Consider the following 27,104-nt stretch of genomic DNA (forward strand, 5'->3'; position numbering starts at 1 on the left):
CTTGCTGTATCGTTCATTTTTGTTTTTCTTGAAGGAACGTGGCTAAACAGTAACTTCCATATTTATTCCATCTATCTAAACATTCCCCGCTTGTACAGCGGTAAGCCTACGGAGTTAAAAAGATAAAATCAGGGGTTCGATTCCCCTCAGTGGACACCGCGGATAGCCCGATGTGGCTTTGTTATAAGAAAACACACATGTGCGGAGTTAAAACGCCCTGGGTATATCTACCAAAATGAACGCAATACTTATAATTAAATTCTAGAGGTATTCTAAAACTATTTATTTATTTTCGCCCTTTTACAAGTTTTTTACAGTCATTTAAATTTTCCCACTTGCTACTGTCTTAATGCCGGCTAATGACGCATAACGTGCCATTTCGCCAAATTCCAGGAAGTCAATGAAATAACTACTTTTGCTAGTTTGTATAAATAAGAAAACCTCAAGCTAAAAGCAATGCATTTGAACATGTTGCTACTATTTTCTACCACGACTTGTAAATTGTACAGACCTTTGTATTAATAAACTTTCATTGTAAAACTACACCAAGAAATAAGTGTTGAAATGATTTGTTTATTTTGAATTTCGCGCTAAAGCTACACGAGGGCTATCTGCACCAGCCGTCCCTAATTCAACAGCGTAAGACTAGAGGGAAGGCAGTTATCACCATCTGTCGCCAGCGCTTGGCCTACTCTTTTACCAACGAATAGGGGGATTGACCGTCACATTATAACGTCCCCACTGCTAAAAGGGACGAGTATATTTGGTGTGACGGGGATTCGAACCCCCGCCCCTCAGATTAAGAGTCAAATGCCTTAACCACTTAGCCATAACGAGTTATTGTTGGTTTGACAATATACGCGTGTATATGTTTTCCTCCGAACTTTGAAGCAGACCCAGTAAAATGTTCAGTGTGCACGATACGGGATTCTTCCCCTTACGTAATGTTAGAGTTTGGACGCATGTAGTTTCTTCGTTATTAATACTGAATGAGAACTCTTCATTCGTTGGTTAAAATTTCACATTTTCTTTGAAGTTTACTGGAGCATTCACAATTTACAACTAAGTTGTTATTGATCACAAGTGTGCTCTTTCAAACTTCGTTAACTATTTAAATATTAAAAAAAAAATTCCGTGAAGCACAATATTAGAAAAATGTGTTGAACCTTTCTTTTTTCATTCAAAGTTGTTTTTACCAACACAGGATATTTATTTTCACAATTTTTTCCAATATTTACACATACATGATTCACACCATTTACACAAATATTAATACGTACCTGCTTCTAGTTACACTATTTTGTATGCACCGTTTCCAATTGCACAAACTTACAATTCAGTTCTCCAACTTAATTTTGTTAAACGCACAAAAGAAATGACAATAGGGAAGAAAAAGTGATTACAATACATATATAATTATATTCTTCAGTATATGTATACCCTTTGTCTGTACAACAATCTATAGGTTTGATTTCTAAACCAACATCTTCAAAACAATTACAAATATTTTATTTATAAACTTACATAACAATAAAGAAGAAAACGAATACGTTTGTTTGTTTCTTGTTAAGCACAAAGCGACACAATGGACTGTCTGTGCTCTGCCCACTACAGGTATCAAAACCCGTTTTCTAGCGTTGTAAGTTGCAGACATATCAAAACTAATATGAAATAATCGCCCGATATTTCGTTTGATTCATAAACTACTCACATTTTGAGTTCAACGGGTTTAGTTAGTTTGTTTAGTATTTCGAATATTCGCAAGAAGCTGAACAAGGACTAAACATAAAAACTAAACAACGGGCTATCTGTGCTGTTCTCATCACGAGTATCGAAACCCTAATTTAGAAAGAAAAGCAGCCAGTCAACAGCACCCACACCCAATTTTCGCGCTACTCTAATCGATTAGTAAACCTTTTACTCTTACTCTTATAACGCATCGATCGTTCCAAAGCGTGGAGCGAGATTTTGCAGGACGCAAACCCGGAATTCTCAAATTTGCAGTCCGCTACATTATTTATATTAGATCAACCACAGTTATCATAAAACTAAATTATTTATTTAATTTTACGTGTGTGTAAAAAAAACAAAACACGCAGGCACACACACACACACACATATATATATATATGAACATATAATATTTGGAGCATGAATTCGTGGATACTTCTAAGAAAATGGCTCGCCTCACTCAAGAATGAGCTGATGTTTAAATTATAAAGCGAATGTTTCTTTTCAGAAGTGTATAGATTGGTAATATTTCAGGTCAAATTTTGTGTGCATTTTAACTAAGAAATTATTTTCCCCCGAACTGTACAGAAAGTTTGTAGATATTTTAACACAGAACAACTCACATAACCTTTTTACATCAGTAACTAAAATCAATCCAAACAAAGTGATTATGAAAGTGAACATTTTAATATCGTTAACAAGAATGGTAATTTTGATCATGTTGTTATAGGGTGTACTGGGTAATCTAAATCATGTTGTTATAGGGTGTACTGGGTAATCTAAATCATGTTGTTATAGGGTGTACTGGGTAATCTAAATCATGTTGTTATAGGTGTACTGGGTAATCTAAATCATGTTGTTATAGGGTGTACTGGGTAATCTAAATCATGTTGTTATAGGGTGTACTGGGTAATCTAAATCATGTTGTTATAAGGTCTACTGGGTAATCTAAATCATGTTGTTATAGGATCTACTGGGTAATCTAAATCATGTTGTTATAGGGTGTACTGAGGAATCTTGATCATGTTGTTATAGGGTGTACTGGGTAATCTAAATCATGTTGTTATAGGGTCTACTGGGTAATCTAAATCATGTTGTTATAGGGTGTACTGGGTAATCTAAATCATGTTGTTATAGGGTGTACTGGGTAATCTAAATCATGTTGTTATAGGGTCTACTGGGTAATCTAAATCATGTTGTTATAGGGTGTACTGGAAAATTAATTTCTAGTCTCTACCTACCAGTTATAACCGCTCTTAACTTTTTACACAGGCAACGAAACTAAATCCAGTCGCTTGATTTTCTAAAATAATATAGTGAATTCATTATTGCACTTTGATAGATCACATTATCCCAGATATTTCACTGTTCTTAGGATATGTTATAATGACAGGACAATGAGATTCTTTCCAGACCAAAGCAACTGGGTGACATACCTCAGATATTAAAAGCTTAGATGGTATCTTAGGGATGTATAATGAGGGCCTTTCGAGACTAAATCAAGTCTGTCACATGTACCAGATATTACACGGGTAGGTGGTATCTTAGGGTAGTAAAATGAGGACCTTTCGAGACTAAGTTGTCAGTAGCGTAGTTAGGTAGGGGCTAGAGAGGATTCAGTCCCAGGGCCCAAGGCCTTAATGGGAGCCCATTGATAATTTTATTCTATGTAAAATTACATGGGATGAAGGGCCCACATAAATGATTAACCCCTGGGCCTGCACATCCTTAAACCCGCCACTAGAAATCGTAACCTAAAAAGTGGTTCTCAACCTTTTTGAACCACTGAGCTCTTCTGGTATCAAATGTGTGCAACAGAATCCTTCACATCGTTCATTATTAGAAAACAACAACAAAACAAATTCCAGTACTATCAGCTGTTTATACCTAGTTTCGTTCACTATTTTAAAACTATCCAGTGACTTGTTGTTACGTTGCGTCATTATGAAACCCGCTATAACAAAGAAACATGATATGGTCGGATTGCAGTTAAATGATCAGTATGAATCTACGCATTGTAATATCCGGAACTCTTGTTATCCGCAGAACCCTGTGGAAACCCAATATCTATCTGTCGATGACCCCTGTTAAGAAGTTCTACCTTAAAATAATAGATATTACTTGGTACTCTGGGAGTTTCAGTCTATAGTGCAGTCTGTGCAACACTATAACTAAACGGCCAGGCCATCTACCACTCAGATTCAGGCATGGCTATCCCTAATGTAAAACTTCTGACCAGAATGACGACAGCAAGAGTTTTTATTTAAAATGTCGTTAAAAGTAAAGTCCAAACTATTTTATTTCTTAGTGACTGGTTAAAGCGACGCTTTTGTTGATTTATTTGTCGCACGTTTCTGTATAAGGAAAACAATAGACAGAATCAAAATATACGTTACAAAGTATTCAACCAAGAAAATACACCCAGAAAAAGAAAGTAACAATACTGATGTAATGTTTAATATCATATTTGTGCGAGCACACGTAACGGATCGTATTTAATGGTTTGTATACATACAGAAATACGTCTTCTATACACATCTGACAAGTATGCGAAACTTTTTATATCCTATATAGTTCAGTGACACTACTGCTTGCCTTTTTTTAAAAAAATGGTCACAAAACGGGTCTACGTGTCGAATAATGACAAATTGTTTAGAACCTTGGACATCTTACCATAGCTTTTACAAATAACCGCTAATGACATAGTTTCGCATTCTAGTGAAATGATTGAAACAAAATAAACCATGTTACAGACCTGAGATAATGTTTTATTTTAGTTCTAAAAGTAGGTAGATCATCCTTGATTGATATACAGTAGTATATTTCATACCTTGACCACGGAGGTTCAGTGATAATACAGACGCCGAAACCTGGAGGGGGGGGCAAGTCCCCCCAATAATTTAATTGGGGCCCGGTTATCATTGACTCTTCCCATATTTTACTGACAAACTCTCAATCTAGTTTTTTTTTTTTTTCTCTGCAGTAAGAATGCAGAAAGCCAATTTGGAAAAACGTGCCATAGGAAATGCACGTGAGGAAGTAAAGGTCTGTGAAGATGCGATATTTTAAACACAGAGTAAATAATTTAATTTGTATTTCATATGTTTTTATATCTGAAGTTCTACCGCTTGATTGTTGAATAATATGATAAGGCGTATTTATTGACTGGCAGCAAGTTTTAATTCATATACGATTGCTTCCACCCCTTCGAGTTTGGGACGTTCAAACGTCCCTGGATAAGGTCGATAATACACCACTTATTACGAATATTATTATTGTTCCCTTCCTCACTTACATAATACTACGTATATACGTAAGTTGATCTTAGATGCTGCGTAAGAAATAACACTTGGTCTAGTAACTTAAAGCGTTTGGCTACTTTGACATGTTTGTTTCAGACGTTTAAGAATATTTCGAGATAGCTGCCTTTTCTGTCTTCTAGAAATATTAGTTATTAATGACACTATTAAAATTGTTTTAAAACTTACGAGTACAGATATCCGCAATTATTTTATTTAAAATTTAGAAACACAGTTTGTTTCCAGAAGACAGTTTTTATACAAAGTAAACATTTACGAATAATAGTTTTCCACCTCCTTGCTAGCAGGAACTTAATGAATGAGTGGAATTTTTTTTTTTTCCCCTTTGACAGTATTAACAGCCCATTCTAGAAGGAACTTAGTAAATGGGTGGATTTTGTTTTATGGATTATTTTAACAATATCATCAACTCATGCTGGCAGGATCTACATAAAGAAGTGAATTTTAAGACTTTATAGTTTCAACAATTAATTTTTACAAGAACGTAAGGGTATAATTTATCGCAAGTTTCTTTGCAACTTATTTTAGCAAGACATTAACGACTTGGTCGACAATGTCTTACAAATTTTCTACAACTTTGATAGATCAATCTTAACAAATGTGTGGAATTTATCACGTCAGTGACCTTACAAACGTTTGTAGTGACAACTAAAATCCGCCTCAAATTAATGGAGATTTGAACCTTATATAAATATTCTGACAAACCACAGCCATAACAATAGTAATATTAGAAATTAGATATATTTTTCAGTTTGTTTAAGCACAAAGCGACACAATGGACTATCTACGACATTCCCGTCGCAGGCATGGAACTCGGAATTTCATCGTGATAAGTCCTTAAGCTGACCGCAGAGGACGCCTTTTTTTCAGATAATATTATCCACAATCAACATTACCCTCACAACTATATTTACTATTTAACGTTTTGAAAGACAAAAGAAAGTTTTGAGCCATTGTCCTAATATGGGTTCATCTATATCATTTTGTACAGACAGACACCTTATTCTTGTAGGATTATAACATATGGTTCATATTATATCTGTCTCGTGTATCTGATTAAATGACTGCGGAAGGGTGTTGGCTTTACGTTTTTTTCTTGTCATCGGAACAGTAGATCTATGGTTTCCCGTGTTTGTTTTATTCTTGGTCGTAGGGGGAGTTGTGGATGCAGAGGTCAAAAGTACGTTGGCTTTTGTAGAAATGTCGTTTTCAAATCTGGCTTCCTTAACATCCACAGGTTTGGTGACCCCGATCGCTTGTGGTAAAGGAGAGGAACGAATGAAAAGTTGAGCACATTGAAGGTGTTGTAGTTTGGTGTACTGATCTTGCAACAGTTTTTGCTTGTTTAACAACTCTCGGTGTCTGTACTCCAAAACCTCCTGACGTTTTTGAGGGAAGTGCATGTTCATTGACTTTGGGTCATTTTTTACAAAAGGCTTGGCTCCTTCGGACAGGCTTCGTTCAAGCTGCGATTTAGTTATGGATCCATTGTTTAGAAGTAATCCTTCCTGAGAGTTCACACTCTCACTACTACTACTCGAAGACTGATCCAACCGAGTAAAGTCGTCCAAGGCTCGTGTTCGAACTATCTGATTGGTACTTAGTTTGGAATATGAAACATCATTGGACACCGATCTCTGAAGCGAATCAGATGCAGACCTAAGCAACTGCAGGTTCGACTGACCACTCTGATTGGCTTGTCTTATTTTGGACTGTGAAGAGCTGACATTATTTATAAGGCTGTCGTCTAGCGGCAACGTCGATATGTCGGAAGACTGCACCACACAATGATTGGTTGAGGAAGGAGGGAGGAACATTTTTTTAGGAGGTAGGTAAGGTGGTTTACAGGAATATTGCTGCTTACGATTAGAAGAAAGCGAAAGACTATCTTGGCGCGTCTCACCTTCGTTAATAACCATTTTTGTTTGTCTTTCTATGGAAGAGCTTCCTGACTTCAGACGTATTGTACCATCCTGATAGGAGAAACCAAGGGATGAAGATTCAAAGTGATACGGAGTAAAATGTTCACGATCCCCAAAAGAGGGATCTCGTTTTATTTCTTCTGCGTCGTTAAAAGACTTAAGTTCGTTTAGTAAATCATCTAGAGCAGCTTCCTTTTGTTGTGCCCTCTGGTAGTCATCAGGAGAAACGCGAATCATTGTATGAGAGTCTGGGTCGATGGCCTGTACCTGTGTGACAAAATAAAAGATAAAAGGCTTAAACCTAATAAATGAAGTTTAGACACTGACATTTATATACGAAACAAAACATACAAGTTTTCGTCTGTAAAATACATAAATAAGAGGGTATCGATTCTTTATATCCAAAGTGTGGTTTTTACCCTTTTGTTTAAGAATATCTTCTGTTGTCAGGTGAGTTTGAATTTAACCGGGAGGTAAATGAACGTTGGAAATTAATAAAATATAAAAGATGAATAATTGTGCTAACAGGACTTGCAATCTTAAAAACATGTTTCTTTGTATATGTTTACCTGCTTGACTCTACTTATATAGGTGAATTTTCAACTGCGAATATTTTTACAGCTGTGCAATTTGTGACCAACTGCGTGAAGACTGTAATTTAGATGTTCCATTAAACAGACCTACATATAACCTTGACTTTAGAACCCCATGAATTTAATCCTTTCTTATATGGGTAAGACATCCAACTGGGTTTATAACACCACACTAACATTTGTATCGAATTGGTATGAGGAAACAAAAAATAATTAACAAGTAATATATAGTTGTGCTATTGTAAGTTTGTTTTTTAATTTCCCGCGAAGTTACACGAGGGCTAGCCGCCCCTAATTTAGCAGTGTAAGACTAGAAGAAAGGCAACCAATTATCATCACCCAACGCCAACTATTGTGCTACTTTTTTAACCAACAAACAGTGGAATTGACCGAACATTATAAAGCCCCCAGAGCTGAAAGGGCGAGCATGTTTGGTGGGGCGGAAATTTGAACCCTCGACGCTCAAATTACGAGTCAAGTGCCATAACCACTTGACCATGCCTGGCCTACTTATTGTAAAAGTAATATGGTTAAACTAATGTTAACCCTAATGTTTCTATGTGAACACCTCTGTTACATATAAGTGAACAATTAAATAAGAAAATAAATATATCTATACGTCTACAACTTCATATAACCTACGATATAACTTAAACAACAGCAACAACGAAAAAGTCAAATCTTACGTAGTGGTTTACCATTTGACAATGTGTGTGCGTGCGTGTTTCTCATAGCGAAGTCATACAGGTCTATCTGCTATGCCCACCGAGGGAGAATCGAATCTGTAATTTTAACGTTGCAAACCTGCAGGATGCTATTAGACAGTACAATATAATGACATCCGCAAATGCAAATGGGAGACGAATAAAAATAATACAGAGTTTCTCAATAACATTTGATTTCAAAACAAAACTAAGAAAAACTTTCGAAAACCCATAACAAGCCTGTCGACAATAAAAGAGCATTGTGCTGAAACATGATCCCTTTAAATACAAAGCTACACAAGGGGCTATCTGTTCTGCGACCACCACAGGTATCGAATCCGTGTTAGTATTATAAATTTGTAGACATAGTGTTGTGCCTCTTGGAGGGGTGCATAATTATAACCGGTTAATATGGAACTCGAAATGTACACGTTAGGTGAGGCACAACAAAAATATTATAGCAAACACAGAATGATAAGTTCTCGAAGTACCAAGATGTATTACAACCACTAGGGGGTGGAATAGAAACACGTGACTAAAGACGTATTACAACCACTAGGGGTGGAATAGAAACACGTGACTAAAGAAGTATTACAACCACTAGGGGGTGGAAGTAGAAACACCTGACCAAAGATGTATTACAACCACTAGGGGGTGGAATAGAAACACGTGACTAAAGACGTATTACAACCACTAGGGGGTGGAATAGAAACACGTGACTAAAGACGTATTACAACCACTAGGGGGTGGAATAGAAACACGTGACTAAAGAAGTATTACAACCACTTGAGGGTGGAATAGAAACACGTGACCAAAGATGTATTACAACCACTAGGGGGTGGAATAGAAACACGTGACTAAAGACGTATTACAACCACTAGGGGGTGGAATAGAAACACGTGACTAAAGAAGTATTACAACCACTTGAGGGTGGAATAGAAACACCTGACCAAAGATGTATTACAACCACTAGGGGGTGGAATAGAAACACGTGACTAAAGAAGTATTACAACCACTTGAGGGTGGAACAGAAACACGTGACCATAGTTTTTGCCAAAAGACCTTTTCCGGTTTCAAATAAGGTCATTTGATCTAAACGTCCACCACTTATTCGTCTCTATCAGAAAGAATTGCTTTTCTTTATTTTGAATTTCACACAAAGATATACAAGGGCTATCTGCACCAGCCGTCCCTAATTCAGCAGTGTAAGATGATAATTAATATTTTAATTTCTTTCTTTTATTCTCCACGAAGCGAACTTCTAAGACAACAGCTTCGTTAATGATGTTTGCTTTGTGCAAAGCTGCATAACAGGCTAACCGTACTTTGCCCACCACAGGAAATCGAATCCGGAATTTTACCGTGGTAAGCCCATAAACTTACCGCTAACCCATCTGCTGACCACACTGTTCCATCCTGTACAGTGTTTCTGTAAACCTCTAACATTCCTTTCTATATATTATTGGTTAATTGTGAGGATAGGAATCCAATTTAAAGTTAATTAACAGGAACAGAACTTCTGAAACTGAAACAAATAGGTAAGTTAACTAGTTAAAAATGCATGTCTAAAGTAGAATAGATAATCGCGCATTAACATGTTTCACGTATTTCTAATTATTTAAATTCAACCGACAGGAACACGACTGTAGTGAAATTATCTGAAATTAACGTGACTATAGGAAGTGTAGCTTTAGTAAACATGACTATAGTAACTGCAGCTTTAGTAAACACATCTGTATTAAACATGACTATAATAAGTGTAGCTTCAGTAATCACGACTGAAGTAAACACATCTGTAGTAAACATAGCTATAATAAATACAGATGTAGTAAACAGCAGTAACAAACATTAATAAACATAGCAGTAGTAAACATAACTATAATAAATACGATAATAGTGAACAAGACAGCAGTAAACACGATAGTAGTAAATACGATAATAGCAAACATGACTATAGTAAATACGATAATAGCGAACATAGCTGTTGTAAACACGACTATAATAAATACGATAATAGTAAACATGACAGTAGTAAACATGATAGTAGTAAACATAGCTGTTGTAAACACGACTATAATAAATACGATAATAGTAAACATGACAGTAGTAAACACGATAGTAGTAAACATAGCTGTTGTAAACACGACTATAATAAATACGATAATAGTAACCATAGCTGTAGTAAATAGGATAGTAGTAAACATGACTGTAGTAAATACGATAGTAGTAAACATAGCTGTTGTAAACACGACTATAATAAATACGATAATAGTAAGCATAGCTGTAGTAAATAGGATAGTAGTAAACATAACTGCAGTAAATACGATAATAGTAAATATAACTGTAGTAAACACGACTATAATAAATAGGATAATAGTAAACATAATTGCAGTAAATACGTGATCGCCCTTTCAGCCATGGGGGCGTTATAATGTGACGGTCAATCTCACTATTCACAAAGTGAGAGGTGATGACTAGCTGCTTTCCCTCTAGTCTTACACTGCTAAATTAGGGACGGCTAGTGCATAAAGCCCTCGTGTAACTTTGCGCGAAATAAAAAAAACAAACAACAACAACGTTAACGAACGACAGCCAGGATTAGTTCTATAAGCCTTGGCCTTGTTTTTCAACTAAGAAATCCAGTTCTGTATATATAAGACCTGAATTTGCCGTCTGTTAATGCTTACAGAGGCCAAAATAAATCATTGCAGTGGGATGTCCCTGCGGCAGGTTAAACACTTTTCTTAAAGAAAAAAATAATTTATACACAAATTTAGGTTTTATTTTAACAAAGACAACGTAACAATAGCTAGATAAACACAATCAAGAGAAAGTTTTATCTATGAACTTTTGTTCGTACGGAATAGTTACAGAACTTAATATCGACCATACCTTCTCTATCTTTCCTAATGTGGACACCCCCCGCCCTCTATTGGCTCCTTTAAGAATATAAAAACATTTTAACCTAGCGAAAACAAAATGTACCAGGAACTTGATTATTTAATTACAAATAATAACGGCAAGTTGCAGTGCTTGGTTTGTATGCAAATTACATCAGAGCCCAAAGAATTTAATGTGAAAAGACATTATCCAACGATCCATGAAGTATAACATACATGAAGGAGAAACTCGTAAAGTTCAGATTGTGGATTTCAGCAAGAAATTAAAACAACAATCATGTATACTTAGCAAGTTGTCAGAAAGCCAGACATCTCCTTTGAATAATTCGTACACCGATTCTCTTGAACTTGCAAGAGCAAAGAAACCTTTTATTGATGGCAATTTAGTAAAGAAATGTACTGTTGAAATGGCAAAGGCGTTTGGTGACGCCACAATTGCTGAGAAATTTGAATCAGTGCTGCTTTCCAACCAAACCATACAAAGAAGGGTCACTGATAAGAGAGAACAATTAGAAAGTTCACTTGTTGGATCGGTTGAGGAAAGTACTTATTTCTCGCTTTATCGACAGTACTGATCAAGCAGATGTAAGTCAGCTGTTAATATTTGTACGCATAATTCATGAAGATTTTTCAACGAAAGACGAATTATTGAATGTATGTGCTCTTCCTGGGACCACAAAAGGAAAGGATATTTTCGAGGCAGTGAAAAATTCAGTTGATGAAATCGGAGGTTTCAATAAGTGTTCAGCAATAGTGACAGATGGCGCAACCTGCGATGATTGGAACACAATTAGGCTTTGTTGGTTTTCTTCGGGAAAATAAAGTAACTTGTTCAGCATTTCATTGTGTTATTCATGAAGGAGCTTTGTGCGGGAAGTCAGTGAAACAAAACGAAGTTTTTAAACTTGTTAAAGTTATTAACATGATAAGAGGAAGAAACAAAGCTCTTTTTACATCGACAACTGAAGCAATATTTGGAGGATATAGAGGCAGAATATGAGGATTTGGTTCTTTACAACCAAGTGAGGTGACTCAGCGCCAGAAAGTGTCTTGAACGATTCTTTGGAATAAGGTAAGAAATCCCTACATTCCTCGATCAGTTTGTTTCACCACAATTGGAAGAAAAACTCAAAAGTAAGGATTTTCTGAAACAACTGGCTTTTCTAACAGACATCACCACTCACCTTAACGATCTCAACCTGAAGCTCCATGAGTGGAACCAGATGTAATAGGAAACATAAATTGGTTTCCAAATAAGTTAAGAATTTTCAAATTTTGCTCAGAAAACAACGACTTGACCCACTTTCCAAGTTGTCACCAATTAACAGAATAGTTCAAAGATGATGAGCCACTTGATTTTTTCAGAATTTTGTGTAAATATTGAAGACATCATAGATGAGTTTAACGCAAGATTCAAAGAACTTGAAATGTTAAAAAGCAGGATAGAACTGTTCAATAATCCTCTTTGTGTTGACACAGAAAACCAAAAAGCTGACGTTCAACTTGCAATATGTGATTTGCAAGCTGATCCAATTCTGTAAACCGGACAAGAAAAAGAACCAGGTTGCTTTAAACTCCTTTGAAAAATCGATTTACAAATCTGCGTGCTTTTGTACAGAAAATGACATCAATGTTTGGTAGCACATACATATGTGAAAGTGTGTTCTCCACGATGAAATTCATTAAGAACCACAACAGATGTCGCCTCACGGATTCTCTTATGAGACTAGCAACGACAGACCTCCAGGTCGACATACTCGCTTTGGTCAGTGCTGCTGAGCGATCTCAAAGTTCACATTGAAAATTTTATGTCTTTACTACGTTAAATGTCGTAGATATGTTCGCTAATCTAGTTTCTTTCATATGCAGCATTTTTTCATTACTTTTATTTATTACGTAATTGAACATGTTTAAATTACATTTTCCTTTATTTTCGCAATAAAATATATATTTTTACACAAATATGCCTGTCCAAGTATCATGTAACGTAAAGTAAGTCACATTCAGGTTAACTCCTTCCCCAATCGTAACTCATTTTACCATGTTGAAGGGACATAAATTAACCCTAACATGGATCTATTTACTCTTTATTTTGTATTACGTAACACACCAACAAGCCCGAATTAGACAAAAATATAATACCGCCCGCCACTAGACTAGTGAATATAGTCGTGTCCTTCGGGCACTCCTAAGTTGGTAACCCCTGCAGTAAAATAACATGTTTGTGCGTAAACTTTAATTACATATACCTTAAGTTGCGTTACGTGCGGAAAAATTCACTGAAACGCAATTAAGTGCGTGTACTTTCCTTCTTTGTAGTGAGTTCTTGCTAAAGTACGCAAGTGTGCATGGAATAATTGATTCTTAAAAATCAATGAACCATTTAAAATACAACGACGTTTGAGAGACGTTTACAGCTTTACGACTTACAATTTTATTATGAAAAGTTGAACTCTTTTTATCGTGATACAATGTTTACATAATTAAACACTGGCGACTGTTTTTCTTTTACATTCTAAAACTATCACCCATATCCATTGATGATGTCCTCTTTCCGACAGAACGCAAAAAAGATGCTTAAAAAACCGCCATTAAAGAAAGTTTAAACACTTATAGATGATCTATATGTCTTATAGATGATTTATGAATTTAATAATGGAAAAGCAAGAAACTTTCAAATCTAACTAAAACTAAATTAAAAATTATTTACTGAATTATTAGATTAATTAATCAACCTTAAGCAAGAGATAAAAACATTTGTTAAAGACGAGAGAAAACATTAAAATTAAGAAAAAAAGACAAAGTTTATCGAGATCGAACAGGAAAAAATACTTCAGATGATCACATACAAGATGGATTGAAAACACTATAACAAAATATTATATAAACCTAGCCGTACCTTGACCTTGTAATATGAGGGTCGCGGGTTCGAATCCCCGTCACACCAAACGTACTCGCCCTTTCAGCCGTGGGGGAGTTATAATGTGACAGTCAATCCCACTATTTGTTGGTAAAAGAGTAGTCCAAGAGTTGGCGGTGGGTGGTGATGACTAACTGACTTTCCTCTAGTCTTAAACTGCTAAATTAGGGACGGCTAGCGCAGAAAGCCCTCGAGTGGCTTTGCGCAAAATAAAAAAAAACAAACAATCATTGATTTTTTTTTTCAAATTTGGTTTCTGACAGATCTTCATAATTTACAATTAGATGTCAAACATGGTTTAAAAAAAAGTCGCAAGTGCAAGTCCCCTGCTGGTACAGGGTAACTCTGTGGATTTACAACGCTAAAATCAGGGGTTCGATAGCTCTCGAGTAGCTTTACGCGAAATTCAAAACAAACAAGCCGTACCTTGACATTACTTAAAGTGAAAAGAAGAGGAAATTCTCTACAGCCGCATCACTTGAAATTATTTTAGGTAGGATAATATTATATTAAACTATGAAATATTTTTCCCTTGTTATTAGCTATATTTTTGTGCCCCAAAAATACCAAGAGTGGGGCGTGTGAATACCCCATTCAGTTTTATTACTCATGAGGACTTCTACTAGCCAGTCTCAAATTGAAATTCTTTTAGCAAGGTTAGAGCAAATTGATCTATGAAATCTTCGGCGTGATCAAATGCATCAGTCGAAAGGGTTTGATTTCCTGAGTCCAAAACTGAAATTAGACGAAGCTATTATTTAAAAGTTTGTACCCGAAAAAACCAAAAAAACCTATTCCGCGATTAAAATAAACACGAAGCAGAAACAAAAACGTCTTACATACAAATTGTGTAACACTAGCTTTGAAATAAATCTGTGTATAGTAAATACAGTTTTAGTATTTCCAAGGGAAAACATCAGGTTAGGCTGGGAGATAACCACTGCGTAGATGTTGAATTCTGGTAATGGTCATGGTTATTTGAGTGAACTTTCACCTTTACTAACAAAATTAACGACTTTGCCTAAGCTATGAAGGAAATTCTATGATATAGAAAATTGTTGTGTGTTAATGTGATATTTGTTTGTTTTAGAATTTCGCGCAAAGCTACACGAGGGCTATATGCACTAGCCGTCCCTAATTTAGCAGTGTAAGATTAGAAAGAAGGCAGCTAGTCATCACCACCCACCGCCAACTCTTGAGCTATTATTTTACCAACGATTAGTGGGAATGACCATCACATTATATTGCCGCCACAGCTGAAAAGGAGAGCATGTTTGGTGCGACGGGGATTCGAACCCGCGACCCTCAGATTCCGAGTCGAACGCATTAACCCACCTGGCCATGCCGGGCCTAATATGATATTAATAATCTGTCTAGTGTTTCTTGGCGCAGGTTCCAAAAAGAATACCTTGTAATATTTGCAAGAAGAGTATTTAAAATGTTCATTAAATACTTTCTGCACGCGACATCTTTGTAAAACTATAATCAACTGACAAGTACCAAGTTTAGCGCTAGATTTACAGTAAAATGTAGAGAATGTTACATTAAATTCTACAAAGAAATAAACTGTTTAAGTGAAGAAAGTCGCAAAAATCTTAGTGATATGGATGTCACGTGAATTTGAGAAAATAATGTGTTTTTGTGAATACTGTTTATTTTGGGGACATTCGTAAAGATAGTCAAAGGATGTCTGTGCTAGCATTCTCTGTAATTTTGAACTGGTAAACTAAAGGGAAGGCAGATGGTCAGTTGCGTTCACCGCCAACTTTTGAGCTATCTTATCTGATCGAATACAGAGCAGAATTCGTTCTTCTTTATTTTTTGCGATAATGGGACGCAAACACTGAACCCTAAGATCCATACTTCAGCAGTAGACCACACTCGGCTCTCTTGTGAATAGTTCAAAGTAGTTACTGTAGTACGTTGTCTTTTAAATGTAGAATTTAGTATTTTCAACCCAAGCAGCACCACCTAATTTGACTGGCTCGGCATGGTCAGGTGGTTAAGGCACTCGACTCGTAATTTGAGTGTGGCGGGTTTGAATCCCCATAACTCCAAACATGACCACCCTTTCAGCCGGGGGGGCGTTATAATGTGACGGTGAATCCCACTATTCGTCGGTAAAAGAGTAGCCCAAGACTTGGAGGTGGGTGGTGATGACTAGCTGCCTTCCCTCTAGTCTTACACTGCAAAATTAGGGAGGGCTAGCGCAGATAGCCCTTGAGTAGCTTTGACGAAATTCAAACCACACCAAACCAAATTTAACATGAGATATACGACCACGTCAGAGACCACAAAGTTCAGTTGTAGTCATCCCTAACATTAAAGTGTTAACCAGAGGACAAATAGTTTACAAATACACGACCAACTTAACCAAATAGCGGAAAAAATGGTAGCCACCTTTATAATCCACTCAAACTGAGGTATTATTTCCAACAAACCTGTGCGCCACCAAAATAATTTAGTGAAGAAACTTGTTTGACTTAATCTCCTGTCTGTTACAGTTTCGCAACTGTACTAAGGCGTTACGTAACAACAACAAGGAGTAGAATCGAGTAACACAGTCATACTTAGGGGAAGTGGGTAAAGGGTTCAAAAACACAGGAAGGGTTAACCCACTCTGAGTACAGGCGGATTACACAATGGTCCTTACTTGAGCAGGGTGAACGTCCTCGGTAGCATTACAGCCATCAGCGGAAAGCGATTTCTCAGGCTCTGACGTACTTCGCTGTTCCTGTACCGAGGCTAATCTAGAAAAAACATGGAATATTCAATGAGAAGACGAGTGTAGCAACCACTAAACTACCATTATGAACACCGAGTGGAAATTTATTATGTTTTAAATTTCGAAGTATAAATTCTTTATTCGATTTAGCTGTAGATATAAGTCTACTTGACAGTTAAAGCATTATTCGGCGAAGCAATTTGGAATCTATACAAGGCGGCTGGAAAAAAGTATAGGAATATGGAGTTATGGAATCTACTTGCACGAGGTGATACGTTTCCCAGTAGGTCAGCGATGTGTTTACGAGCTTATAAACTAAAATTTCGTGGTTCGATTCCTCTTACTGGACAGAGTGAAGATAGCCTATTGTGTAGCTTTGCGATATTTTTGTTGTTGTTGTTTGCTTTGAATTTTGGGCAAGGTTAGTCGAAAATTATTTGCACTAGGCGTCTCTAATTTAATACTGATAGACTAGACTAGAGGAAAGGTAGTTAGCACCACCTATCGACATCTTTTGGGATATTCTTTTATCAACGTACCATGAGAATGATCGAACCATTATAACATCCCCATGGATGAAAGAGCGAACATGTTCGGTAACGGAGGTTCGAGCCCGCGATTAGTAGGTTGCGAGTTGCGCGCATGGACGTCGGCACATATTTTTACAGGGTGAAATAGTGAATTGAATAAAAATCATATACACTTGATGAATGAATACATAATTAATTATGTTTTTCATTTTCCATGGGAGGCAAGTTCCCCATCATGTCGGCCCGCCATGTCCAAGTGTGTTAAGGCGTGCGACTCGTAATCTGAGGATCGCGAGTTCGCATCCCCGTCGCGTCAAACATGCTCGCCATTTCAGCCGTGGGGGCGTTATAATGTTACGGTCAATCCCACTATTCGTTGGTAAAAGAGTAGCCCAAGAGTTGGCGGTGAGTGGTGATGACTAGTTGCCTAACACTGCTAAATTAGGGACGGCTAGCACAGATAGCCCTCGAGTAGCTTAGTACGAAATTCAAGAAACAGAACAAACAAACAAACCCCATCATGTCCTCCGCAGACCCAATTACTGCGCGCCTCAAGAACCAGGCTATGTCAAAACAAGCAAAAAACAAAAATAACTCTGCTGTTTATATACAGGCGTTTCCCACCCACCTAAAACTATTCTAACTACACATACGAAAATTTTGGCACCCAATACAATGACAAAAAATATATCAGCAAAGTAAGAAGAAAACAGGCAACATAGTTAACACAAACAACACAAGACAGAAAACCATTTTAAAACACATAAAATACAAATATTTAACACAATGTGATAGTAAAAACATAATTAATACAGTTTTAAGCTTCACTTGCATTTCAAATTATACAATGAACCGTTTCCTAACAGAAAAACGCGCGAAAGATGGCGCTCTATATAGAACTAAATCACCAAAATCTCTCACCGTTTCAGTGTGACCAAAGTGCCTGTTAGTTTTTTACATCGTCTAAGCGCATTTTCCAGACGATCAGTCTCTTCGCTGAGAAACCTGAAAGAAAAATAATGATGAAACTGAAATCCTGAGAAGACAATTTTTTTTTCTAAGTATGATTCACCTAATACAAAGTAATAATTCTGAACATGTTCTAACCTACTTTTAAACTAACAAAGATTTTTTTTTTTTTAATTTAAATTCTGGCTTCGTAACTCGCACAATTTTCTCTTTATGAACGGTATTTTTCGGTCATGTTTATGCGATTGTGAAAAAAGAAACTTTGATAATTTTACTACATTTTATTTGAAGTGGACAAATGCATTATTCTATGAAGAATAAAAATACCGGCAGAAAATATTCGTTGGAAAATTAATGAGGATAGTAATGTGTAAATTACGCTTTGTTTGTGTTGAATTTCGCACAAAGCTACACGAGGGCTATCTGTGCTAGCCGTCCCTAATTTAGCAGTGTAAGACTAGAGGGATGGCAGCTAGTCATCACCACCCACCGCCAACTCTTGGGCTACTCTTTTTCCAACGAATAGTGGGATTGACCGTCACATTATAATGCCTCCACGGCCGAAAGGGCAAGCATGTTTGGTGCGACTGGGATTCGAACCCGCAACCCTCGGATTACGAGCCGAGTGCCTTAACCACCTGGCCATGCCATTTTTATTGGGACTGAACGAACTAAATTAAATGGTTCATTTATTCTCGTGTTTATAATTTTCTCATCTAGATCACAGTAGAATTTGCTGTATCTTAATATCATGTGCCCTCAAGCTAACGTCTAAATTGAAAACATTGAAAATATATCTTATAACAATGTTCTTTTTACTCGGAAACCCACTAGAGTAAGTGAAGAAACATTATTATAAGTGATGTTGTGGGGTTATATTACCCAAATTACAATATTCTACACTAATAGTTTCGTTTCCAGTTTACTTACTGATTAAGTATATTTTATTACAAGTTACAATTTTCAGAGTAAGTAAGATCTGTACTTACAAGAGACATACGATATTTCGAACACTGGAGCGATCATTCTCAAGTACAAAAGAAACGTCCTACCCGTTCTAATTACAAAACTCACTCACTGTAAAAGTTGCAACTTGTAATAAAATATTCTGTTGCATTAAACATAATGTTCACATTCAAACAGCCTCTCGACTGAAAACTTGCGCTTGACAAATATATTCTGGAGATAGCCCAAAAGTTTATACCGTTAAGTTTTAATGCCCAATTAAAAATCACTTTCAAAACTTACACAGTTTTGCACTAATTGATTTGTTTCGAATATCGCGCAAAGCTACACGAGAGTCATCTGCGCTAGCTATCCCTAATTTAGCAATTAACCTAATTTAGACAACGTAGAAGGTGAGATATTCATCACCACCCACAGTCAAATCTTGGGATACTCTTTTTACCAACGAATAGTGCGATTGACCGCACATAATAGCGCCCGCACAAATGAAACGTCGAGCATGCTTGGTGGACGGGGTTTCGAATCCCCAACCTAACCACCTGGCCATGCCGGCCCTTTTTCACTGACTGCCATTCGTAAGCCATTTTAGCTGTTTTATCATAATCGCCAGTTGTATTATTTGTCTGAATAAACCTTAATATATTATCTTATTGATTAACTGCAAAAAGGCACACTTAAATTCACATGCATATTAAGATTATTTTCATCGCTACACATGGTCAACTCCGTGTACAAAACACTAACTAATGTTCGTTCATGTTTCCATTCACCACAACCATCATAATGAGTGACTGACAAAAAGATCTGTGACATTATATTTAATTATTATTTTTAGTGTTATATTAAACAATTGCTAATAGAGGTCTCTAAAACCAATCCTATAAACACCACTTTGATTCCTACGTTCGTTAGTCATTACACAACCACTTACCGTTCTTCTTTGACAACTATGTCCTTTTCTACACCGATAAATGCCTTCACTTGTTCTTCAAGTTCCGGGAAACGAACTGATGAAGAAATTATTCTGTGTAAATACGTTTATTAATTATCTGATGCACAAACCTTTTTTATACCCATATATACTTCTAAATACAGTTTTACCACAACTAAAAATTATAAGGCACATAAACTGTTTTATTATCAACAAAACGATCTTTGCTGATTTTACATTTTTCTATCCTTTATTTTCTCCTTAAACAGAGTCGACACCTAGCGGTGGGACCGGGGAAGGGAGTCATCCCTCAAATCACTGCCATTCATTAATTTAACTTTAGGCTTATTATTGATGTATCCCAATTACACGTTTCTCACCGACACAGTTAAGAAAAGCTGGAGTCGAGACTAGTGTTTGTTTTTAGTTAAACACAAAGCTACACAATGGGCTACCTTTGAACTGCCCACCAGGGCTATCGAAACCCGGTTTTTAACATCTACAGTTATACCGCTGTGTCAATGGGGAGTCCAGGATTAGTGCTAGAAGAGAAACATAGGAGAAAGCTTTGTTTACGAAGCATTCGTTGTTCAGTGAAGTGTTCTATCCACAACAACGTAATACATCACCACTAGTTCTAATGACATATTTCCACATAGCGTTGTAGAGAGCACCATGGTCACCTTTGGCGACATTTTTCACAGTTTAGTTTACTAACTAATTGTTTACAGACTTACTTAACAAAGTAAATCTTAGTTTCTTTGATAAAACTAAACTTTAAAGTAAGAATATTTCGATGCGAGTTTTACATAAAAGAATGACATGAAATAATTCCCACGCAGAACGAGGTCATTGCTGGTTGTTTTGCAATTCAGTTCAACAGTCGCCTTATGGAAACACGTAAAATAAAGGAGGCACAGCTTATGGAAACACGTAAAATAAAGGAGGCACAGCTTATGGAAACACGTAAAATAAAGGAGACACAGCTTATGGAAACACGTAAAATAAAGGAGGCACAGCTTATGGAAAACCACGTAAAATAAAGGAGGCACAGCTTATGGAAACACGTAAAATAAAGGAAGCACAGCTTATGGAAACACGTAAAATAAAGGAGACACAGCTTATGGAAACACGTAAAATAAAGGAGGAACAGCTTATGGTAACACGTAAAATAAAGGAGGAACAGCTTATGGAAACACGTAAAATAAAGGAGGCACAGCTTATGGAAACACGTAAAATAAAGGAGGCACAGCTTATGGAAAACCACGTAAAATAAAGGAGGGACAGCTTATGGAAAATAGATAATTTCTTCTCAAGATAATTTTATGGCTAGGAAGGTAGTTTTACTGAGTTCGTTTTAAATTTTGCGCAAAGAAACTTCGTCAAGCAAGAAAACGAAGTTTCGTATTCGTCACTTTTACCAAAATAAAACATTAAAAGAAAACTCTTGGCGCATATTGTTTTCAATCAAAGTTTTGGTTTGGTTTTTGTTTTGAATTTTGCGCAAAGCTACACAAGGGCTATCTGCGCAAGTCGCCCCTAAATTAGCAGTGTAAGACCAAAGGGAAGGCAGCTAGTAATCACCACCCACCGCCAACTCTTGGGTTATTCTTTTACCAATAAATAGTGGGATTAACCGTAACATTTTAACATCTAAAGGCTGAAAGGGTTAGCATGTTTGAAAGAAACTTTATTGAAAGTTACAAATGCGTGTCGAAACGCATTACATTTGTAATCAAGTTTATATCGTCATGAATTTAAGCCATCTTCAAGCTTTATCTCATCAAGATAAGTCGAGGATGTACCGTTAAAGATCGAAGGCATACCTTTCGTAAGTCTTGGGTTTATTGAATAGTGGCAGTCTTCGATATAATGTGTAACTTAATGGTGACAGCACTACCTGTGCCTGTTTTAAAAAAAAAAACCTTTTGTTTGTTTTAAGTTAATAGGTTGTGCGCTTATTTTCTGTTGTTGGATTTCTATCCTAACAGTTCCTGGCCCAGCATGGCCCGGTAGTTAAGGTACTCGCCTCGTAATCTGATGGTCGCGGGCTCGAATCCCCGTCACACCAAACATGCTCGCCCTTTCAGCTGTGAGGGCGTTATAATGTGACGGTAAATCCCACTATTCGTTAGTAAAAGAGTAGCCCAAGAGTTGGCGGTGGGTGGTGATGACTAGTTGCCTTACCTCTGGTCTTATAGTGCTAAATTAGGGACGGCTAGCGCAGATAGCCCTTGAGTAGCTTTGCGCGAAATTAAAAAAAACAAAAAAACAAACTTTAACTGTTGCTAATTTGAAGTGATGGATTAGAGAGAAAGCAGCTAGCTAAAACCTTCAGTCGCTAACTCTCGGGCTACTTTTAACCAATCAACTAACAGTGGGATTGAATGTACATTACAACCACCAAAAATTTAAAGATCGAGCACGTTCGGTAATGAGATTCGATTACGAGACTTGCGGATTGCGAGTTGAATGCCTCTAACCACCAGGCCATACCAAATGAAATTAAGATGTACAATAAAAATTATCTACCCTTCTCTCCAGTGGCAGAGTGGTGTGTCTACGGAATTGCACTACTAGAAACCGGATTTCGATACCCGTGGTGAGCAGAGCACACACAGCCTACTGTGTAGCTTTGTGCTTATTAAATATAAATACAAAAATTATGCCCTCCTCTAGTACAGCGGTAAGTCTACGGATTTACTTCGCTAAAATCAGGGGCTCGATTCCCTCGGTGGACCTCAGCAGATAGCCCAATGTGGCTTTGTATAAGAAAACACACACACATACAAAATATTAATCTTTAAGAAATACAATTATTTTTATCTATTAATAAGAAAATACACCCGAAAAATACAAAAAAAGTGAATAATGACGAAAGTCTAATGTTTCATACTTTGTTTCTGCCAGGTTTTAAGGAAGTTTTTCCAGTTTTGAGAATAAACTGGTGAAGGTGTTCTGTTCATCTTTAGTGGGTTTTTTTTTTTCCGAAACTGAACGAAACTTGTTCTCAACATATTTATGACACCTTACTGTGTTGTCTCTATTCTAGCGTTCATTACACACGAGGTTTTCGAATCTTAATAACAAATATTTACATCTTAGATGTATACGTTAAAAAAAGCTGTTACTGCTATTGTTATCGATCAACAACTCTTGTACTTCAACCAATCAGCTACAAATGTTGGAGATTCGTCTTCCAACAATCTGACAAGTATCATCACCTCTTCTTTCTATTTACTCATATAACTAGCAAATAAGTCCAACGAGATCTGCTTAAGGTTTAATCTCTGCATTGATTCTACCAGTTTCATTGTGGTGACAACAGCTGTTGTTCTTCCCATTCTGCAAGGCCTAGCGGAAGACTATGATACATCCAACTAGTGTCTTCGTGTTTCTCCGTTAACCACACTATTCCATCTACAAGAGAAGGTGGTCGACCTATGGCACGCTATAAACAAGTACGTCACGCCTGCTAGTTAGGAAATGCCACGTGCTGCGGCACATGACACAAATGTTGTTTGTTATTTTCGTCCACGCTCGAAATATTAAAAGGCACGTCGTATTATTAATTATTTAGTTTAGTTTACAATGTATCTTCATTTGACTGCTTGAACCTCCATCCAAACGAATCTTTGGGTTTGAAGCAGTGCCACCTTTCCTGATATCCAGAATCAAAAAGTGAACAACTGCTCAAAATGTTGGCTGTTACTGAGCTACAATCATTATAACAGACCAACTGTTTGACAACTTAGGAGTTCTAAAGTAAAGGCTTAGGAGTTGTTGTTTTAGAAATGGAGCCCCAGATTTTAGAACTGTAAGTTCTTAAGTATACCCTTACTCATCGCGGGGATAAAAACAAAACCCAACAAAATAAATATGTACGTATCTGACATGCGCGTGTTCCGTTGTACAAATAAGGAACACTGAGAATACAGACTGTAATGGAGGTTTGATCGGTAGTGATTATTCATAACTCATGGATAATACGCTACTATCCGAATTTACACATAACCATAGAGATCTATTTAAAATCTAACCCAATAAGGACAATCAACGTATTCGGTATTTTAATAATTGTATCTATGAGTTAGTTTTTATGTAACTAGGTACCTGTCATTGTGTTTTTTTTTTTCACTGAATGCACGCCTGTCCTGTGAATTTATATACTGTTCGGGAAGATGACAAGGAAACGCCAAGAATCTGTTATCCTCCAGCTGAGGTAAACAGTTATAAGAAAACAATACCTTATTTCGTTTCACCCAAAGCAAGAAAAACACGCGTTCTGCTTTTACTTAGATTTTTAGTAATGTTTCAATGAGATAGAAAAGGCGTTTTGAGTTTCTATAAACCATCATGATGTGACGTCAGAAAGCAGCGTCTGAGAAATCTCGTATTTCGAAGTTGACGGTAATTTTATGTACGGAATAGTAGTAAGATTAGATATAAATAAAAGAAAATTAAGAAAGAATTACAAAGAAAGTAGATGGCGGTACTATTATTATTGATGTAGTTGCTGGCAAGTTATTCTTTTGTTTGTTTGTTGAATTATGAGCAGAGCTACATATGGGATATCTGCGCTAGCCGTCCATAACTTAGCAGTGTAAGACTAGAGGGAAGGCAGCTAGTCACCACTATCCATCGCCGTCTCTTGGGCTACTCTTTTACCAATGAATAGTGGGACTGACTGTCACATATAACGCCCCCACAACTGAAAGGGTGAGCAAGTTTGGTGTGACAGGGATTCAAATCCGAGACCTCGGATTACGTCTCGAGCGCCCTAACTACCTGGCCATGCCGGGTCAAAAATATTTTTTACACATGGCTTTTGGTATTTTCAAACTGAACGATATCCTATGGGATACACCAGCTGAACGCTCAGGTGTAAAACTCCAGGATTAAAAAATGGCTGTCCCTAGCTTGCAGCCGCTGACCAGAAAGACAGTAAGTATTCAATTGAAACTGTCGTCTTATTCGGGATTGATTTTAATTTTTACAATACGTTCATAGCTGAAAATGGAGTACGTTCAGTGACACACCGCAGGCTCAACTATTGGACCTTCTAACACTCAGCCCGGTATGTTAAAAGTACGATATATGCTTTATAATAAACGTACTTATAACAATAAATTTCTGTTAATGGTCCAGTTGATTCAGAAATTATTTGGATAACTATTTCACATAATTAAATGCTGTTTATTAATCTGTAAACTGTTTTAATTCATCAATGTCATGGTTAGTAGCCAAAATGAGTACCTATTAATATATTATAGTACCTAGGGTAGGTTGTTTTTAACCAACCCCAAACTGGAGGTCCTACAGTGGTTCTCTGCTGATTTTGTACAGTCAGACCATACACAATAAGAAAATGGAGTAGACCAAGTTGGCACTGTTGAGCATTTTAAAACTATGATTGTTTTCCATGGTGTATTTTTCCCCAAGTTTTCAGCGTAATTGTATCGTTACAAAAGGCCATATCTCGGCAACTACAAGTCATAGAGTGTCGAATAAACAGTCCTTTACTAGGTTTCTCTGCACATAAATTCTATGGCATGTTTCAGTAATTGGAAGCATATTTTACATTCTTACTAGCGTAAACGCCCATAAAAATTGACGATGACCCACTGGAAAACTAAACTGTTCAGAATGAAAATGAAAATATATAAAAGAAATAAATCAAAGAAATACAAAATTTTCCTTCCCAGAAACATGATACATGTTACTCTTAAATTTACTACGTATAACTGAGCAAACATGATACATACTGGTGCCTTTAGATAAAAGATTGAAACTCGTGACGACGACGTGACGTAAACACCTCTTCCTCTTCTACGGAAAAGCCGCCCTCTTCCCTATAGATAATTCCTTTTTTTAACAAAGGATTTGGCCATGCATGGCCAGGTGGTTAAGGCACTCGACTCGTAATCTGAGGGTCGCGGGTTTGAATTTCTGTGCACCAAACACGCTCGCCCTTTCAGCCGTGGGAGCGTTATAATGTGACGTTCAATCCCAATATTCGTTGGTAAAAGAGTAGCACAAGAGTTGGCAGTGGGTGATGATGACTGGCTGTCTTCCCTCTTGTCTTACACTACTAAATTTGGGACGGCTAGCGCAATAGCCTTCAAGTAGCTTTGCGTGAAATTCAAAACAAAGAATGAAATAAAGGATTTTTTGTTAACAATTCCCAAGCATAGATATGCGCTAATTGTTTTATTTGTTTTTCTAAAGTCGTTCAGAGAATTCGAATATACGTCTGTCTTTTTTCACGTAAGTTTACCGGCTTTCCTTTTCAAATACCATCTCGCTTGACGTCATAATGATGTGGATGATGTGGTGCCACACACATGATGCCATGTATGATCTCCTAGAAACTCCCTCCTTGTCAGGGATTTATAAGTGAGAAAAAGTGAATAATGCAAAAGCTGTTTACGCTCATGTTAGAAACTGAAATCAAATGAAATGGAAACAGGTAATGAAAAGAAGTAATGAGAAAAAGTGAAACTGGATTCGTGTAACTCACGAGATTCGGAGAAATCGAACGTGTTCGACTGATTGACCCACCTACACTTGGCTTTTACAATTATGATGGCAAGTCTGACAAAATATGCAGTAAAATGTGAACAAAAAGCAACAGTAACAAACAATCTAAGAATATATAAAGAACAGGTATTATAATTGCTTGATCTACCTGTTTTTACTACGACTTTCCTAAATTATAAATTAAACTTACACGCTTCCTTTTACTTTATGTTTAGAAACGAACATTTAAAATAATCAATATTATGTTTGTTTTAACAAGTTGAACAACTTTATTGAGGAAAGTGCAGAGCAAGCATGTTAACTTCATCTGAACCTCTCCAAAGCGTGAATCTAATTAAGGTTAATTAATTAGT

At 36.7% G+C, this 27,104-nt stretch overlaps 1 protein-coding gene across 1 annotated transcript in view; it reads right to left on the reverse strand.

Moving 5' to 3' along the window:
• Positions 1-1,258: 1,258 nt before the first annotated feature.
• Positions 1,259-27,104, reverse strand: part of LOC143247943 (coiled-coil domain-containing protein CG32809-like) — a 472,276-nt gene continuing 446,430 nt past the window's right edge. Inside the window, exons 17-20 of the mRNA XM_076496493.1 lie at positions 20,212-20,287; positions 18,267-18,350; positions 16,744-16,840; positions 1,259-7,240 (exon numbers count right to left, since the gene is read on the reverse strand). Of these exons, the coding sequence (XP_076352608.1) occupies positions 6,080-7,240; positions 16,744-16,840; positions 18,267-18,350; positions 20,212-20,287 (1,418 nt within the window). The 3' untranslated portion in view covers positions 1,259-6,079. The remainder of the gene's footprint in view (positions 7,241-16,743; positions 16,841-18,266; positions 18,351-20,211; positions 20,288-27,104) is intronic.

The sequence above is a fragment of the Tachypleus tridentatus genome, chromosome 3 (assembly GCF_004210375.1).
Source record: "Tachypleus tridentatus isolate NWPU-2018 chromosome 3, ASM421037v1, whole genome shotgun sequence".
In the NCBI taxonomy this organism is placed as follows: Eukaryota; Metazoa; Arthropoda; class Merostomata; order Xiphosura; family Limulidae; genus Tachypleus; species Tachypleus tridentatus.